A 20,292-nucleotide genomic window follows, 5' to 3' on the forward strand; every position below is an offset into this window, starting at 1 on the left:
ATGTACGCGATACGTGTGAAAGTATTGTAAACAACTTACAACATTTACAAAAAGTAGCTTTAATAGAAGATGTACAAGTAAATGATAATGTACTCGAGAATTTATTCAGTGAACAATTCAAAGATCGGTTAACTCGTATGATAAACATTGTCACACCAATTTGTGTTCGTTAATAAATGTCAAAATCCAATATGCAATGTTACTGATGCGACTCAAAAATGACTATCACTTCAGTTACCTTCAGGAGAATATAATGAAATTCTTAAAGCTCGAATAATAAAGGCAGTATGGCCCGTAGATTATGCAGGGTGACCCAATTTAAACGGGCACCGCTCATAACTCGTCAGGGACAGCCACAATCGAAAAAATGGTAGAGACCAAAGTTGTAGGATATCGAAGGGGCAACCCGATGGTGACCTTGGATTTGACTTTGAACGCGTTTTTCAAGGTCATTTGAAGGTCAACTTTGGTTTTTTAAATAGGAACCCCATTCTTTTATTGCGGGAATGGAAAGAGCGGTAAATTTTACGTTCAGAATGGTATGTTCGGTTGCGGCACTGAAGGTCATCGCAAGGTCATGCAGCCAGAATGAAACCCCGCCTACGTAATTCCTCTAGCAACGCCAAATTAAAAAAATTGGTAGAGACCAAAGTTGTAGGATATCGAGGGGACAACCCGATGGTGACCTTGGATTTGACCTTGAACGCGTTTTTCAAGGTCATTTGAAGGTCAACTTTGGATTTTTAAATAGGAACCCCATTCTTTTATTGCGGGAATGGAAAGAGCGGTAAATTTTACGTTCAGAATGGTATGTTCGGTTGCGGCACTGAAGGTCATCTCAATGTCCTGCAGCCAGAATGAAACCCCGCCTACGTAATTCCTCTAGCAACGCCAAATTAAAAAAAAGTGGTAGTGACCAAAGTTGTTGTATAGGGGGGGGGGGGAGAATTGTGACCTCGAATTGGAGCCAGTCCTACAAGGTCATTTCAAGGTCAAATTATTTTTTTTCAAACTTTACTTTTACTTTGTATCCGAGATGAAATCCCTTCTTAGATGTTCTCTGTCCAGCGGCCAAGACGCAAATGAGCCCTCGCTAGCGTCCAAACATAAGTCTCGCTATTCCCCGAATGATCCCTTCCGACGGTTAACTTGCGAATGACTCCTCTAGGTGGTCGCCACCTACCTACCCGAACTCCTGATGTGCGAAAAATAAAAATGGCTCCCGAAATAAGCCTTTTAAAATAAGTCCCGCGCTCAGTCTTGCCACCGCGACTCCGTCGAACCTTCCCCTACGACGCTTAACTCACGAATGATTTTCAAGCAGGCGCCCCGGCCCCGCGCCGTACCTGCCGCCCGAACTTTCGATTTGCAAAAATAAAAATAGCCTCCGAAAATTGTCGAAAGAGTCTCACACTCGGCCTTCCGCCAAAAATATTAACGAAAATTTTTATTAAAAAGCCAATCATCGATACAGAAAAAGATTAAGTAAAACATCGAAGTATTGTAGAAAAACGTCAAAGTTTGATAAAAACGTAAAAAAAATATTAAATGTTTTATTTTTAAAAAATCATAAATTGATAAACCGTAATGCCAAAATATGAATAGAATTTTACAATAAAAAGCCATCGATACAGAAAAAGAAAAAGTAAAACATCGAAGTATAAAGTAAAAAAGTTTTTATATTTATTTTACACACATTTATTATTTGAATCAGAAATAAATTGCATTATGTTTTTTTAAATAACGTTGTTGTTTTTCCATTTAATTTATTCATAAATTATTATTGTTTTAAGTATACATAGATATACATACATACGTATGTTTGTATACATATGCTATACACACATACATGTAAACACGCATGTTGAAAATACATATGTATAAGCAGAATTATAAAGTTTGTAATACATACCATGTCGTCACACAGATTATACATACAATTACTGGCAACAGTTAATATAATTATTTAGTGATAATTCCACTGTATAAATATTTTAATTCTATTAGAAATATTTTTGCAGCAGAAATTGGTAGGTACTTAAATTTTTTGCACTTTTCTATTAGATAAGTAATAATAAACAACCAACAACACTAAAAAATGTATGTTCATTATTTAAACTTGTACAATATGTAAGCTGTAAAATATTGTATTTAACACGATAATAATTAATTAATAACATACATATTAATATAAAATATTGCATCTAAAGTTATGTTAATGTAAAAAAATTTGTATCTAACGTAACAGAATATTTATTATTGTTAACAAATGAAGATTGTACTTTTTACATCATTTCATTTAATATTAAAAATAATACGAATATACATTTTCTATTAAAATTTTTGTATTAATGTCTTGTATAAAAAAAGTTCTGCAATACGTAATGAAGGTATTTCTTGAAGAATCAATTTACTTAAAATTAAAAAATGTTTGATATAATTTCAAGTCATAGCGATTATTCTAGAAAATATTGTTTAAGAGCTAAATATTCCGATTAATTACCCATATTTTAAATGTATGTATAAGTTTGATTTCACTTCATAAAATTTAATAAGTTAAAATAAATCTTTTACTAAAATACAATTTTAACTATTTTATAAGTTATCTATTAAAATTTACTTTTAACACTTTTGGAATTACAAAATATTTATTTATTATCTATTTTATAAAAGCTTCCTAATCAATAAATTATTTTATAATAAAAAATTAATAATTACTATTTGCAATTAAATAATTGTTTAAGTAGTTTTTTATTTATTATTTTTTGCAGAAAACAGTCTAAGTTCTAGTAATGCAGTAGAATTTTTAAATTTATTTAGATATTTATCGACTTCAAATACTAATTTAATAATTGAAAATATGTGATTTGAGTCATTTTTTTTTATTTTTGTAATATTTATAATCTAAGTAAATATGCCGGACTATAGTCGAAGCGAAATTGTTGATATTTTATTGATTTTGGGAGTGTCGAAGAAATTATAATGCAGCAGCACAATTATATCGGAGGCGTTTCCCAAACAGAAATCATCATCCATCTCGAAGTACGATCCAGAGAATTGAACAGCGAGAGAGGCGAGGACCTCAAAGATCACGACAACGTCATAGAGTAATGACTATCGAGCGAAATGATCCACGAGTATTGGTGGTGCTTGCTATGATTTATTTAGATCCTCATATTTCAATTCGACAAATAGAAGTACGATCTGGCATCCCGAGAGAAACAGTGAGAAGAATAACAAGACTCCATCGTTACCATCCATATCATATTACTTTGACCCAAGAGCTAACAGAACGTGCTTTTGAAAGAAGGTTACGATTTTGCCAATGGGCACAGGAAAGATTGCAAAACGATCCACATTTTTTCAGGTACGTCATGTTTTCCGATGAAGCCACTTTCCATAATACAGGTCAACTAAACCGACACAATTCCCACTATTGGTCCATTGAAAATCCTCATTGGACCCGTGCAGTCGATCACCAACATCAATGGAGTCTTGTAGTATGGTGTGGTATTGTTAATGGCTATCTAATTGGGCCTTACTTTTTTGACGGTAATGTTAACAGAGATAGATACCTCCATTTTCTGACAAATGAATTACCAAATCTGTTAGAAGATGTTAATATACAAACCAGAATGCGTATGTGGCTTCAACATGATGGTGCACCTGCGCATAGAAGTTTAGATGTTCAAGATTTTTTAAATCAAACATACCGTAATAGATGGATAGGTATTGGACGTGGTGAAGATCATGTTCAGTGGCCTCCACGATCCCCAGATCTCACGAGCCCAGATTTTTATTTATGGGGCTTTTTGAAAAACAGCGTGTATGCGGACGCCCCTACTACTAGAGAAAATATGATGCAAAGAATCATTAATACTTGCAGAGGCATACCAAGGCATGTGCTTCTGTCGACTGTTGGAAGCTTTGAGCGAAGAATTCAACTATGTATTAAACATCATGGAGGGATTTTTGAACACTTAATTAGGTAAAACTTAAACTCTATTTATAAAGTGATTTTTTCATGGTCTTGCCTTCATCTGCCGGTGTCTTCACGTCTTGCCTTCATCGGCCGGGCTATGATTCTTGCCTTAATCGGCCGGTGTCTTCACGTCTTGCCTTCATCGGCCGGGCTATGATTCTTGCCTTAATCGGCCGGTGTCTTCACGTCTTGCCTTCATCGGCCGGGCTATGATTCTTGCCTTAATCGGCCGGTGTCTTCACGTCTTGCCTTCATCGGTCGGATCAAAATGGGACCTGAAAATCCACCCTGCTACGTCCTCGTCGTGGGTCCTGGACATCAAGTTTTATAATGATGACAAAACGCAGGAAATGGTACGCTAAATGATTAAAATCTTTTCTTCTATTTTAAATTTACTACTTCGTTTAAAGTGCAACATTTTACACGCTTTCAGGATCCGGAGTCGAAAAAGTGGGTGCTGTTTGAAAAAAAATAATTTGACCTTGAAATGACCTTGTAGGACTGGCTCAAATTCGAGGTCACAATTCTCCCCCCCCCCCCCCCCCCTATACAACAACTTTGGTCTCTACCACTTTTTTTTAATTTGGCGTTGCTAGAGGAATTACGTAGGCGGGGTTTCATTCTGGCTGCATGACCTTGCGATGACCTTCAGTGCCGCAACCGAACATACCATTCTGAACGTAAAATTTACCGCTCTTTCCATTCCCGCAATAAAAGAATGGGGTTCCTATTTAAAAAACCAAAGTTGACCTTCAAATGACCTTGAAAAACGCGTTCAAAGTCAAATCCAAGGTCACCATCGGGTTGCCCCTTCGATATCCTACAACTTTGGTCTCTACCATTTTTTCGATTGTGGCTGTCCCTGACGAGTTATGAGCGGTGCCCGTTTAAATTGGGTCACCCTGTATATCAGGGATTATTGCTCAATGAAAATCAAAAAGCGATAGCAAACAATTTTTTAATGCAATTTTTGAGTGCTGAAGCTTTACCGGAAATGCAAGTATATTTATCGGACAGTCAACAATTTGCTACATTACAAAATAAATGTATTAGCCCCATTTCATTTTGGTCTTTATGTGAAATTCGGTTACCGCACTTAGCTAAATTTGCAAAAAAAATTAATGATAGTGCCAGCTTCTACGGCTGTACTGGAAGGTTATTTTTCTTATTGGTCATACGTACAGAACCTACACCGCGATTCCCTTAATAATGATAATTCCATACAATTAGTAGACATCTATTATACGCTTAAATATTCACGAGTGAATCGTAAATCATCAAAAAGCAACTTTGAGTATCCGATAACTGACTCCTCAATACACTGAGAAAAAAAAATAGGTGAACCTTTGAACAAAAAACATTCGAGTGTTTTGTTCGGAGGAATGTATAAAATAATTATTTGCATAATAGTAAGGAATAATTATTTCCGTAAAAATTCTGTCCCGACCGGGGACTTGAACCCACGCCCTGTATGAGGCTAAATAAGTACAGTCGCGTGCCTTAGCCGACTGTGCCACGTTAACGTTGTTCCACACAAACCCTACGAGCTTCGCCATATGAGAAAGAGACCGTAAATTCGAGGGTAGAAAAGATAAGGGGGAGCGAAAGAAGGAATAAGTGTTTTTTTATTGAAAAGAAAACAATGGGTAATTTTATTTTATACGCTGTTTTGAATTTATATTATTTATTGTGTGGTCTGTACATAAAGCACAACAAATTCTTTTTCTTATATGAATTATTTTTTCATAACATTTTTTTATCAACTTTTTACAGCGTCGCTATACTTCTATAAAAATAAAAAGTTTACTTTGTCATCTCTACGTAGTCATTTTTTCAAATAACGAACAATTACATTGCTCTTTTATAATAATAATCAATGTTACATAATACTGATTATGCTTATCCGTTGCATATCTCTGATACGGTTATATAAAATAAAATAATTATTTCTTTATTTATTATGTTATTAGCCTTAATCAGTTAAAATATTATTATAGTGATGATTGACTACAAACTTTGGCAGTAAACGTACATTAATGATGTACGGTTATAAATATTTCACACTTAAAAGTAGTTTCTAATGCTTTTAATACATTTTCATTATTAACTTAGTCGAAGTAACCTTAATCAGTCAAAAATATACATAGCCGAACCTTATATAAATATAAAAAATAGCGTATAAAAAAAAGTATTGCTAATTATTCATTCAAAATAAGTGAAATTAAGAATGCTTTTGTACTTTCATTTTTTTTTTAATGTATGAATTTGAGTTTATTTATCTTAGATCTAATAGGTTAATTGTGCGTAGACTTGCAGGCAATTTTATTAATTATAATGCAAAAGAACTTAATGATTTATGATTGATTTTAGCAATGTGCCAAAAATCTCCCACGAGTAAATTTGAATTTTTGTTGATTATTTAATTCCTGAAAAATACCTGTTTGGTCCTTAAATTCTGTTAAGCTATCAAATGCTTCATTCGGAACAGCATCAAAAAGAAATTCATACATCATATCTTTTAGTGGCTTATAATCAATAAAATGATGGCCCTTGAACTCGTGCATAAAATAATTAGCTGCTAATGATACTGGGCTTAACAATTCAATAATTGTTTTATCCATAGATTTATTTATGGATAAACTTTCATTACTGACAAGATATAGCAAATCTTCTGTAGCATCCGCTATCGTATAATTAGCTGTAGTTAATTTTTTTTCAAAACTTTCAAGGACATTGTCATATTGTTTTACTTTTTCAGTATCACTACTATTTGCAACTAAGAATGGATCATGATTATACTTTAATTCGCTGATTATTTGTGAAAATGTTGTTATGGTATAATATTTACTATTGTTGGCTATTCCCATGCAGCTGATTCTAACGCTACCATCATACAAAACAAATTTCACGCTTACATTGTACACTTTCTTAGCCATTTCAACTGATAGATTGCAAAAAACATCCAATTGTTTTATGTAATCAACATCATCTTTACATATTGTGATATTATCTATATAGAAATATTTATTATTGCTGTGGATTGCAAAACTTATAGCAATTATTTCGTTGTCAATGCCTATTGTAGCCATTCCCATTGTGCTTGTGAGATCTTGAATTTTTTCTTCATTCATTTTTTGAATAGCATAGTCTAGAACTCTGTTTGTTAAATCTTCAATACTCGGTATTGTATATGTTGGGTCAAGAGTTTTCAACATATTTTGACAATGTGCTGAGTTAATCTTCTTGAAATCTATATTGAAACAAAGTAGAAATTTTAAAAAATATACGTCTTTTTCCTTTGAATTCCTATTCTTTGTATCTGCACTCTGATTGTCATCGTTGACTGATAGTCTTGGACACTTGGCTGCAGGTGAAGTATGTTCTTGCTATGAAAAATAAATTAGGTTATATTTGTGTAAAATGATATTTGTATAAATAAATTTAGAGTCTGTCTCCGCGGCCGATAGCGCGTACGCGAAAAGATATCTAGCGCACGCGAAATAACCAAAACCTCGCCGAGGTTCAACTTTTTTTTTTAGTTTTGTCAAATTTTAGTTCTTTGTCAAAATATTAAAAAATGTAACAGCTCAAAGTAATTTTTGCTAGAAGATTCAGTTAGCAAGATTCAGCTAGCCTCAACAGTTCAGAAAATGAGTTGAATCGATATTTTAAGAGTATTTTAATTGTTGTAGAGTTAATATACTTCTTTTATAATACAGTAGCAAGTAAAAATACCTGCAAAGTGATAAGTATAGTTCCAATGTGCGATGATCTTCCATCATACTTAAAACCTTTCTCTATGCATATCTGCATATCTTATAAAATTAATTTTATATGTATCCCCCTAACTTATGACAATAAAACATTGCAAATTTTGTATGTTGTGAAATTGTTTTTATTAAAACATTACCATGTATTAACTGTTTCAATTCAAAATCTTAATGAATGATTTCTGTGTTAACCCCTCATGTATTTTTTATATATATATATATATATATATATATATATATATATATATATATATATATTACATGAATGAATAATTTCTGTGTTAACCCCTCATGTATTATATATATATATATATATATATATATATATATATATATATATATTACACCTATGCACACAGAACAGCGTCTGCTGCAGTCAAAAGTTTCCGCACCTATGCAGTGTACATATATATAACCTCAATTTTCGCGTACGCTATTTGTTGTTTTTCGCATACGCTATTATTGTTCTTCGCGTACGCTATTATTGTTGATCGCGTACGCGAGTTGAACCTCGGCGAGGTCTTGGTTATTTCGCGTGCGCTAGATATCTTTTCGCGTACGCGCTATTGGCCGCGGAGACAGACTCATAAATTTATTATTGATACTCACACTATTGATTTTCTTTGGCGTAGTGCTGGTAGTTACAGCAACTGCATTGTTATCATCCAACAAACTACCTGTTGGATTTTCTTTGTTATTGACATCATTAGTAGTTGTTGATAAACTACTCAAAGGTGATCTCTGTGTTGACACTCTTGCACTATTCGAAACCTCTGATGCATTTGGCGGTCCCTTGCACACTTTCCTATAATAAGACATATTTATTAATTTTTAACAGTATGATTATTTAACAGTTATTTCAGCAAAATATACTCACTTGTGATTCATCAAAGCAAGAGAATCGCTTTTTTTCATCACTTTGTTGCAAGAATCACATTTTGCATAAGTAATGTGTTTTCCTAATGTATCATACATTGGAGTGAATCCATTCCAATTAGGATGCGCTGGTCGAGGCATTATGATCTTGTACAAATTGTACAGAAAAAATATTTTAATTAAATAAATTGAATAATGACTAGACAATTTTTACATATTTACAAGAAAGTTATAACCTATTTGAATTAGCATATTTATTGTTTTATATGAAAATTTTGACTCACCTTTTGATGAATTTAGACAAATTATGGCATAACATAAAGCAATTGTTATTACTTTTATTGATTTATGATCAATAATTAATTGCAATAGTGCGTTCTGAGGACGGCCGTGTCTCGCGAGATTTTGCTGGCAACCATGTTTATTATACCTGTAATATACGTATATTATACGTATAGTATACGTATAGTACACTTACGCAAGGTGGATTAACTAACAGCCCTGACTGCAGTGAAATTCTTCTTTTCTTTGTTAGTAAGTACCAAAATCTATGTATATATATGCAATTGTTAAACGCGAGTGTGTACTGCGTATAGGTTATGTTTGCGTACTGTAGGTTTCGATATTAATGGAAATGTAATATTTAGTGTCTGAAATCGATGACGAAAAATTCAAAAACTTGAGTAAAGAGGAAATCGACCGCATAATACCATCAGCATGCAGCGTCAAAAATAAATTTATGACACTCTACAGTAGCTATCAAAAGTATTTTAACTTAGTTACAAATGACACAGGGCCTCCCCAGTTGCCTTTGCAAAATGTAACTAATCACTTACTACCCAATGCAAATTCAGCTTGCTCTGACAATTTACGTCGTGATAACACAAGTGTAAACGATGAGGTTAATGAAAATCGTCCTGTAGATGTAACAGACTTGAAAAAAAAATGTCGCTGTAGATGATGTCGTCCTTAAACGATTAATTAATAAGGATTATGAACAGTTTTATACACAAAGTAAATATTTTGAGTATTATTATAAATCTGAGTCCGTTAAGATCTTCTAGTATTCATTTTTTGATATTTCAGTTCAAAAGAATAAGTCGCTTTATAAACTGTTAAGTGATGATCATGCTTTATTAGGGCGATTAGCTTTATTAAAATACGCAGATAATCAGCAACTATTAATGTTTCGCAAAATAATAAGCGATAAAATTATCGAAAGTGAATTAGTGAACTCTACGAGTTCAGCATTGCCATTTACGTAAGATTATTGTTGAAGAAGTTGATTGTGCTTTTTTGAGTAATTAGAAGGTGCTTTATGTGTTATTATCATTTTTTCATTAAATTTATTCACAGTATAACAAGTCAAAAATATCAGGAATTGGCCAACTCCGTTACAGAATTATTTATTAACGAAAAACCGGAACTTTATTATGAACCAGGATACACATCGTACAAAACAGTCAATGGTCCAAAAGTTGCTGAAAAAAAAATTGTTCTGGCTTGTTACATAACTCTTATCTCAAATTAAGAGATTATTTTCGAAAAGCTCAACTAATAAAAGTAACTTACGTGTCGAAAGAAGGCACTGCTAAAAAAACTAAGCGTAAGTAAAAAGATCAATTTTTTTGTAAATGGTTGATTTTTTTTACTCTTGATTTTAATTATAATTTCATAATTGTTCAATTTTAGATCTGTTTAGATTTTGAAAGAACATTTTACACACGATGTGGTGATGGACTTTTAAATTCAAAAAGTCTAAGCTCTAAGTGGCCAGTATTAGCAGATGCAGTTATTAAAGTAGCAAAAAAAAGATGTGAAGTGGAAGGCAAAACTTGAATAACTAATGTCCCACATGCTGTTACCGAAGCCACTGAATGTATAATTCCAGATTGTAATAATCTTTGCGATGTGCTCAATGAAAACCACACTTTACACAATAATGGTAAAAATTTTTATTCATATTGAAAAAGCTACTGTACTAGATGCATTTATTGTTTAAAAATATATTATTTGAATATATTATTATCTAAAATATTAATTTCAGATCATAAAAGTGCCTTGGCATTTCTAATCATTCCTCATTTGATTAAGTTCTCGTTCAAAAGGCCAGCTAATTGTACGTGGACGGTAACGAGAGCACAAGCTAAGAAATTTTACATTCAACACAACAAGGTGAGAAACTACTTTTATTTCATGATAGTTAATGGTGTTATATAGTTAACAGTTTTACTCGCAATTTGTATTGTTTTTTTCAGACACACGAAGATCTTAAAACGTCTATCGATCAGCATCGAACATTGCACACAGATTCTTATCTACAAACTGTACCATACGCGGTATTTTGTGGACGGCTGCACTCCTTAGAATGTTGTCATGTCGTCATAGATGAACTCTGTTATGATTTTAAAAACAATGTCGATGCTATCGATTTACTGTTTAAACTTTTTTTTACGTTAAAAATTGATTACCCTATTATGTGTTCACATATTTGGGCTTTTTTCCAGAGACATATTTATGGATTAGAAAAAGCAAGGACAGTCGCTTCACGACCGATAAATGAATTAATTAGCGATTTAACCAGATATCCTACAAATTAGATTTTAGTTTAATATTTATTGTTCGTAGTTTAGCTTAATACTTATTTTTAAGAGTTAATTTTTCAAGAAATTATCAAGATTGTTATTGTTCGCGATACTCGGATGAAAATGGATCTATATAACGAAATTTTGATGGCGACTTGCCAGTTGTATGGTAACTTAAGATTTTCTAGAAATGATGTGCAATTTATTATAGAGTTTGTACAAAATTTCGTTGAGAATATATATAATCCTCGTTTGCACAAGCAATTATCCGAGAACTTGTACAACGCAGTTAGTGAAGAAGCTACTGACGAAATTCGTAAAACTTTTAAAAAGTATAAAAATGTATTTGGGGATTTTAACACTGAAGATAAGAGGTTACGGATATATAAGCAACATGGTTTTCTTATAGATCCAATAGATGTTCCTATTGCAAGCTCAGAGAGATCATCGGTATGTGGAGAAAAAATCAGTATAAAAAATAAATATATTACAATAACTCACATACCGTTAAAATATTCGCTTACACAATTCTTACAAATCGATAGACTGTTTGATGCACTAATCGAGTACAAAGACTTTTTAATGCAAGACCAAACGGCACTGACAAATTTCGTGCAAGGACAATTATGGAAAAAACAACTGTCTGAGTTTGATAAAGATGGTGTTGTTCTTCCATTATTTGGTTATCATGATGACGTTGAAACCGGCAATTCTATGGGATCTCACTCAAAAATAAACGAAGTCGGAGCAGTGTACGCTACGATTCCGTGCTTGCCAACGAATTTCGCATCAAAACTGGAAAGCATTGTCATGTCAGATATTTTCTACAGTAATGATAGAAAACAGTACGGCAATGCACTGATCTGTAAGTCGTTCATTGCAGACCTGAAAAAATTAAGGGAAGAAGGCATAGAGATACAAATCTGCAATAAAAAGATTAAAGTATACTTCATAACAAGTTTAATACTTGGGGATAACCTTGGATTAAATAGCATGCTAGGGTTTACGTCTTCTTTTACTAAAACTATGTGGTGTCGAATATGCTATGCTAGTCCTGATAAGATACATTTTATGACGAATGAAGACGAGCGTTTGTTAAGAACTGTTGAGTCTTACAAGAACGATGTAAAAAAATTATGCGTATCTGAATCTGGTGTAAATGAATAATGTATTTTCCACGAAATTACTGATTTTAATGTCATTGTAAACTCTGCTGTAGGCGTTATGCATGACGTTTACGAGGGAGTATGCAATTATACATTGGCAGATATTATATTAAAATTTGTAGTAAAACGAGAAACTGTTTAGTATAGATGTATTGATTTATAAATTACGATCCACGAATTTTGGCTTCGAAACATCTAATACACCACCATTAATTAATTTAGACTATGTGAAAAAAAATAGAAGACTGGAAATGTCGTCATCTGAATCACTTTTTTTGTAGATATTTCGGTATAATTGTCGGAGATTTAGTTGCACGCGATAATATTCACTGGAAATTGTACAAGAAGTTAAGGGCAATTATTCATTTAATAACAGCTCCATCTCTCAAATACTCCGAAATTTTACAGTTAGAAACTTTAATTGAAGAATTTAATGACATGTACATTCAACTTTTTGGATATTTGTTGCCAAAATTTCACCTATTAGTTCACTATACAGATAATTTTAAAAAATAGACCCGTTAGTAAATCATCATCAATGCAATTCGAATCTTTTCATCGCATTATAAAAGCAATCGTTCTCAATTCTTCTTCGCATGTTCAAATTTTGAAAACTGTGGGTACAAGATATTTATTAAGTCTTATGAATTCCCAGTTTTCAAAATATGAAAATGATTACTTTTGGTTCAAAGGAATCGAATGATTTATCAAACGATTTTGTCTCGTCATCAAAAATCAAGTATGCCGTTAATAGTATTACTATAAATAATTTTAATTATTCAAAAGGTACTGTGATTAGCCTAAACTTTGTTGATAATTTGCCTGTATTTGGTAAAATTAACAATATTTTCGTAGTTGATAATAAGATTGAATTTCAATATATACTCATAAAGACAGTTGGATTTGATCCACATTACTTTGCGTACAGCATTACAGTTGATGAAACTGAAGAAATCAAAATTGCCGAATACAGTTTATTGTCAATAAAAACTCCTTGTTTGTTATTTGAAACAAGAGATTCGCAATTTATTGTAACGAGACACACGTTGTAGATACTTAAATACAAATAAAACTTTTTCAATCATTAAAACTATTTAATAGTGTCTATACTCAATATTTTTTTTAATCTATTACATATCGTTATACAAAAATGACTTTCCTGCCCATAAATAATACCGTGGAAGCTCAAACGCATTAACCGGCTCTCGAACATACCCGTAAAGCGGCTCCAAGCACTCATACCGCGAGATTTCTGGCTGGCATGGAAAAATCAGTGCCGGGCAGAACAAAACACGCTGCGACGCAGCGCCCGAAATCGTGACTCGCACTCTGCCACATGGTGGGGGGAACGATCGCTTGAGCTGCTAGTCGGCATCGTCTGTGGCGCTGCGCGCAGCGCTGCCGACTCTGCTGGCAGTATTGCCGTAACTCACGACTTCTCTCCGTGTAGGGGTGAGCGTTAAAACGCGCGTTGGGTTATTTCTCCCGCGTTCCTCATCCAGGAATATAGGGTTAGTTCGTTTCGTCTTTAGAACTTACGGTTCGATTTCAAGCGCGCGATTATGATTTTTTAAATGTGCACGATTTCTCAACTATTAACAACACCTTCTCTATGCGTTTTCTTCGGGCTTAAGACCGACAATAGGCCGCATTAAAAGTGGGTACGGAAAATAGTACGGGACAAGGTAGATCATTCCGGGTGGAGGCTTGTAGACTGAGTTCTAAGCAGTTATCCTTGGCTGCTCACCAAGTAGTTTTTGAGAGAGAGAGAGAGAGAGAGAGAGAGAGAAAGCGGGGGGGGGGGGGGGGGTAAGGACCCAGATGTGCTGTAGGAAGAGGACTTGGGAAATTCTCTGCGCAAGTTTTATGACGGATGGCAAAAAAGGATCGTAAAGCGGGGGTAAAAGTTCGTCCCTCGGGATTTATGCGGAAAAACTTCGGGGAAAGATTGTCAGTTATATTAGAAAAAAGATTTTATTCTTTCATCTAAAACATTCGCGCTTCTAGTATTGCGGACAGTATATTTACGTAACACGTTACCCTACTAAAAGCAATCGCGTGATTAGTCGTGCGATTATCCACGTGATTAATCGCGAGAATAATCACGCGATTAATAGCGTTAATTTTTCGAACTATTTTGAACGCGATTAGTCGCACGATTAATCGCGTGACTAATTGCGCGATTCATATAAAATAAATTTTTTAGTAGAATACAATTGTTTCAAAAGCAAAATGGTTAAGCGGGGGGGGGGGGGGCAACTTGGGTATTACCATCCGGATGGTAACACCTATACTGACTACCCCGCTAACTAATTTTTCACTTTTAACAAATTTATTTTAATTGAAAACTAGCGCGATCCACCTCACTCCTAACGTCGCTGAATTAAAATATATTTTGTAATAGTAATCGAATTCCGAATAGAAGTAAGAGTGAAAATTTTGAATCATAAAGATTTAAAACACGAAAATTACGCATTGATTTATAATAGAAGGTAAAATTTTGAAACTGAAAATATTAAAAAAAAATCATTACAGTCAAAAAAATACATTTTAAAATTTACATTTAAAACAAGAATACTCTAATAAACTCTTGTTATTTTATATTTCCTAATATTTCAATTCAATATTTTTCAATTCAACGGCGGGGAAGCGCCTTCTCACAACTTTGTACCGATCTTCTCCATAATTTCTCCTGATGAGGGCGGCATTGTCCGTCGAAACGTCGAGAAGAAAAGAAAAAATGTCTTAAGTTTTTTCTCTCCTTTCTCACCACACAACCTGCCTCGGGAAGACCGATAGAGACGAACCTATATTCTTGATCACCACCGAGGGACAGCATCAGATAGAGAAAAACCTTTTCTCTAAATATATTTTAACAGGACAAATATTGACAAAGCATAAGTAAAGGCATCAATTGTTAAAATCTATAATCTATACGAATAAAAATTTAAGAACCAAAATTGAAAATAGCTGATCCAGAATGACCGAGCACGGCATGCGTTTTTGGACTATATGACTCTAAAAATTTGTTTCTAGTCGTATTTTTGCCATCGCTAAACCAAAATTTGACGATAACAATTCGAAATGGTCGACCACTGCATGCGTTTTTGTACTATATGGCTCTGATAATTTGTTTCCTGTTGTATTGTTATTAATGGGAAAGTACGCAAAAAAAACAAGAAAGAACATCAATCCTAAGATTTTAGGGTCGATAAACACGAATCTGATATCAGATTTGCAAAATTATTTATTTAAACAATGCTGTATATGCAAATTATTGCAAAATTAAGAATTTATTTTAAAAACACGTCAGCACATCGATGAAAGGCGAGCAAAGCGAGAAATAAATCTAAACCCTAAATTCCAACTAGTGAATTCTCTCGACAAGAAATTTAATAATCTAATTAATAGTAAAATTCCCAAAAATCTTGTGACTGACAACAAAAAATGGGTTACAAATCTGTCGAATACGGAACTTCCTTCTGAAGTTATTGATGTTGTATCTATGGGTCACAATTTCAACAAAAATATTAAACTCAATAAAAAGGATATTATTACAACTATAAAAAACTTTGAATGTAGTACGTATGCGTTAGATTCTGAAGCCAGAATGTTACTTAGAGATATACTTATTAAAAAAATTGAAACAGCGTGATATCATGTTTTACTATATAACGGATTCGATAGGAATTCTTACCAAAAAGTAGCTCTAACTAAAAAATTTTGTTTTAATAATCCGTCCTTATTTTTTACTCGAACTGATAAAGGTAGTATAACGGTGTGTCTGGATTACGAAGATTATAAAGAAAAAATGTTCAACTTGCTGAGTGATACAAAAACGTACAAAATTGTAAAAAGGAATCCTCTTGTATCTCTGCAAAAAAACGTATATAATATTTTGTCTGATTTAAACGATAAAGACAGCTTAGATTTAAAATATGATAAATTTAAACTAACACAAACAAATACTGTTCTACCCAGAGCATATGGGCTGCCAAAGATTCACAAAAAAGATATTCCTCTCAGACCTATTATTTCAACAGTCAATAGTCCTACACACTTCCTAGCTAACATCATTGATAAAACTCTTAGAGGTTTTTTAAAAAATCCGGCTTCACACATTGACAATAGCTTTGATCTAATAAAAAAATTAACTAATATAATTATTTCTCAAGGATATATCCTAGTTTCCCTCGATGTGATTTCCTAATTTACAAATATACCTTTAGAGTTAGTTTTATGCAGTTTAGATAAACGCGTTCAAAAAATTCAGTCATTCAAAAATTCCGTTTGAGTGCATAATTGATATGGTGAAATTCCTGTTTGATAACACATATTTTTTGTTTGACAATATAATTTATAAACAGATCTTTGGTACACCCATGGGCTCCCCTATCTCACCGTTGTTTGCAGATTTAGTTATGGAGGATTTAGAAACTACTGTACTCATGGAACTAAAAAATAATCATGACTGCATACCTTTGTTTTATTATAGATATGTTGACGATACACTTTTATGCGTGAGAGAGAATGAGTGAGATCTAATCTTAAACAAATTTAATAGTTATAATAGATACTTACAATTTACACATGAGTTACAAAATAATAACATGATTCCTTTTTTAGATATCACATTAACAATAAAAAACAATAGTATTATTACAAATTGGTATCAAAAACCTACAAACACTAATAGAGTTTTAAATTTTAATTCAAATCATACAATCCAATTAAAACGGAAAATTATTTACAATCTAGTAGATAGAGCTCTTCTTCTCTCTCATAAACAATTCCATGAAGAAAATTTAGTTATGGTTAAAAAAATCCTTAGTGAAAATAGTTATCCGGATAAATTTATTGATAGTTGTATTCGTTATCGTGTGAGATCACACTTTTGGCAATTCAAGTATTAGAAATGAGGTACCTACTGTTAGAAATGTCATGTCGATTCCGTTTCATGAAAAACTATTTTTTATATGTAAGTCTTCCTTTAAAAAATATGGCTTTACAATTGTACCTCGTATGTCGAACAAATTAAGTGATGTTATTAAGTTAGGAAAGGATAAGCTGGATAAATGGTGTGAGACCAATGTTGTGTATGAGATTTCGTGCAATGATTGTAATGCTACTTATGTAGGCCAGACTAAGAGAAATTTGGTTGATTGATCTCAGTTATTTTTTATCTGTTATTTCGTTGCGGAATATATCAAACTTGCCTAACCTTTTACTTTTTTAAAAGTTAATTTTTTGAGATTTTAGTCCTTTTTAGTAAATTTTTATAGGTATTTCATATTTCTCCTAAAAATAAAATATAAGCATCTTTAGCACCTTTTGACCATGGTTTTATTGTAACATTTTTAAAACTAACATGAAATCACTGATTGTTCTGATACACTATCCTCGAATGATTTCTACACCTAGACACCAAAACCAAGTGCGAACTACCTAGACCTCGTCATCGGCCACCCTGTACACCAAGATGCCGTCCACGTATGATGTATGTACCTAGAAATAGAAAACCACGGAGCGCACCACCTAGACTTTGTCATTGGCCACCCTGTACACCTAGACGCCGTTCCCGTATGGTTCATTTACCTAAACATAAAAAATTACAGAGCACACCACCTAGACCTTGTCATTGGCCACCCCGTACACTTAGACACCGTCTTCAAATATCCATTTACGTCTCCATTTATCTCGACCAAAATTGCAGATTTCATCTTGTGATATGCATGTGCGTCATTTCATATTCACAAACACATAGGATTAAACAAAAAATTATACCTGCACAAATAACTATTTGCAGCATCCCTTTGATCTCGACCAAAACTGCGGATTTTATCTTATGATATGAATGAATACTTACAGTAATCGTCCCCTAGTGGAAAAAAAATGTAATAAATTCTAATAAATTGTAATAAAACGTAAAAAATGAAAGAAAATGTAAGAAACTGTACCTTTTTGTTGGATTTCGGACCTTTTTTCTCATACAATTTTGTACACTTTCTTAGATTTTCAGATTTGTTAACTTTTTTTACATTTTATTACATTTCATTACATTTTATTACATATGTTATTGTTTAACCTATACTAGGCCTGGCATGACTTGGGAAAATAAATAACACCTATTTTCATATAAAGCACTTTATTAATTGGAGCTTACCCTCGAGCTTACTTAACAGAAGTAATGAACTATAAATCGAACTAACAAACAAAGGAACTATGTAGATGCAATCGTATCGCGAACGCGTCTTTCTCGCATGAGAGCACACAGAGAAGTGAGCGCCGCCGCCACGGCCGCGACGTCGACGCTGGCCGTAGTTCGACGGGGAGAGAGGTAAGAACAGTCCCATCGTGCTCTCTGCAGTCGCTCGAATTCTGCTCGCTTATTCTCAACAGTTATTTTACCGACTAATATAGTCAATATATTATTTTAATTATTAATTTTATAATAACACAATGCATATTAAAATTGTAAGAAAAAGTAAAAGGATATAAGCAGAAATAAGAAAATAAAAAAGTCACCATATTCTTATATAATATTACGCTTACAGACAATTTTTTACATTTTGTTATACTTTTTTACGCATTGTTACATTTGTCATTTCAAAGAAGAGACCCCAATGAAATCCTGGATCAATGTATTGTAATAAATTGTCATACAACGTAGCAAATTGTAAAAAAATGAAAGAAAATGTAAGAAACTGTACCTTTTTGTTGGATTTCGGACCTTTTTTCTCATACAATTTTGTACACTTTCTTACATTTTCAGATTTGTTAACTTTTTTTTTACATTTTATTACATATGTTATTTTACCGCCTAATATAGTCAATAAATTATTTTAATTATCAATTTTATAATAAAATGTAACAATGCATAAGAAATTGTAAGAAAAAGTAAAAGGATGTAAGCAGAAGTAAGAAAATAAAAAAGTCACCATATTCTTATATGTATAATATTACGCTTACAGACAATTTTTTACATTTTGTTATACTTTTTTACGTATTGTTATATTTGTCATTTCAAAGAAGAGACCCCAATGGATCAATGGATTTGTAATAAATTGTATTAAAACGTAACAAAATGTAATAAAATGTAGCAAACTGTAATAAAACGTAAAAAAGGTCCGAAATCCAACAAAAACGTACAAAATGGTACGATTTGTTACATTTTCTTATATTTTATTACACTTTATTACATTTTTTATTTTCACTAGAGTCATTATATGTCACGAACACAAAACTTAAAAAAAACAATTATATCTGCATAAATATTTAATCGCAGCATCCCTTTTATCTGGACCAAATTTACTTATTACATCTTATGATATGTATGAATACATAAAGCATTCGTCATCTCATATTCACAAATAGATGGCTTTAAAAAAAATAGCATATCTGCATAAATATTTAATCGCAGCATCCCTTTCATGTGGACCAATTTTAAAATAATCGTTATTCATCCATGTATATATATATGTGTGTATATATGTGTATATATATGTGTGTATATATGTGTATATATATGTGTGTATATATGTGTATATACATGTGTGTATATATGTGTATATATATGTGTGTATATATGTGTATATATATGTGTGTATATATGTGTATATATATGTGTGTATATATGTGTATACATATGTGTGTGTGTGTCATAATATATGTCAAAAATTGTAACGGGGTGTAAATTCGATCAACGAATAACGCGTTAAACGACTGGATCGCGTTCCCTCGATGCGGCGGAGGACTCCTCTACGCCCGCGAAACACCTCCGTTGCATGCAGCTGTCTCAGCTGCTTTTGTTTTGGTGGGTCTACGCGCTGCCTGGCGCGTGCTCGGCTGCTCAACTGCGTTAGATACTAATAAATAACGCCCACGGAGGCGGCGGTATTCGCAGGAACAGGAAT

The 20,292-nt window shown here is 32.9% G+C and overlaps 2 protein-coding genes across 5 annotated transcripts; one reads left to right on the forward strand and one right to left on the reverse strand.

Moving 5' to 3' along the window:
- Positions 1–5,632: 5,632 nt before the first annotated feature.
- Positions 5,633–9,064, reverse strand: LOC100678820. Of its 2 annotated transcripts, XM_008215940.4 has the most exons (4): positions 8,913–9,064; positions 8,630–8,775; positions 8,362–8,557; positions 5,633–7,368 (listed from the first exon to the last, which is right to left on the reverse strand). In XM_008215940.4, the coding sequence occupies exons 2-4, from the start codon at positions 8,767–8,769 to the stop codon at positions 6,349–6,351; spliced, it is 1,356 nt and encodes a 451-aa protein (XP_008214162.1). In that variant the 5' UTR covers positions 8,770–8,775; positions 8,913–9,064; the 3' UTR covers positions 5,633–6,348. The 2 variants fall into 2 exon arrangements, with proteins under 2 accessions (XP_008214162.1, XP_008214163.1); XM_008215941.2 differs by lacking the exons at positions 8,362–8,557; positions 8,630–8,775; positions 8,913–9,064 and adding an exon at positions 7,718–7,972.
- LOC103317579 lies at positions 9,052–13,472 on the forward strand. Of its 3 annotated transcripts, none has more exons than XM_031932860.1 (6): positions 9,529–9,642; positions 9,715–9,889; positions 9,985–10,234; positions 10,321–10,573; positions 10,676–10,803; positions 10,887–13,472. In XM_031932860.1, the coding sequence occupies exon 6, from the start codon at positions 11,331–11,333 to the stop codon at positions 12,378–12,380; it is 1,050 nt and encodes a 349-aa protein (XP_031788720.1). In that variant the 5' UTR covers positions 9,529–9,642; positions 9,715–9,889; positions 9,985–10,234; positions 10,321–10,573; positions 10,676–10,803; positions 10,887–11,330; the 3' UTR covers positions 12,381–13,472. The 3 variants fall into 3 exon arrangements, with proteins under 3 accessions (XP_031788721.1, XP_031788720.1, XP_031788722.1); XM_031932862.1 differs by having other exon boundaries at positions 11,136–13,472; XM_031932861.1 differs by lacking the exons at positions 9,529–9,642; positions 9,715–9,889 and adding an exon at positions 9,052–9,162.
- The last annotated feature ends 6,820 nt before the right edge of the window (positions 13,473–20,292 follow it).

This window comes from Nasonia vitripennis (genome assembly GCF_009193385.2).
Source record: "Nasonia vitripennis strain AsymCx chromosome 5 unlocalized genomic scaffold, Nvit_psr_1.1 chr5_random0002, whole genome shotgun sequence".
In the NCBI taxonomy this organism is placed as follows: domain Eukaryota; kingdom Metazoa; phylum Arthropoda; class Insecta; order Hymenoptera; family Pteromalidae; genus Nasonia; species Nasonia vitripennis.

Bases quoted from the DNA above. Each gene is read 5' to 3' on its own strand.
- LOC103317579 (XM_031932861.1), top strand. From the start codon at position 11,331: ATGAAAATGGATCTATATAACGAAATTTTGATGGCGACTTGCCAGTTG.
- LOC100678820 (XM_008215940.4), bottom strand. From the start codon at position 8,769: ATGCCTCGACCAGCGCATCCTAATTGGAATGGATTCACTCCAATGTAT. The intron at 8,558-8,629 runs GTGAGTATATTT...GTCTTATTATAG, and splicing joins CTTGCTTTGATGAATCACAA to GAAAGTGTGCAAGGGACCGC. The intron at 7,369-8,361 runs GTGAGTATCAAT...TATTTTTCATAG, and splicing joins CGCCAAAGAAAATCAATAGT to CAAGAACATACTTCACCTGC.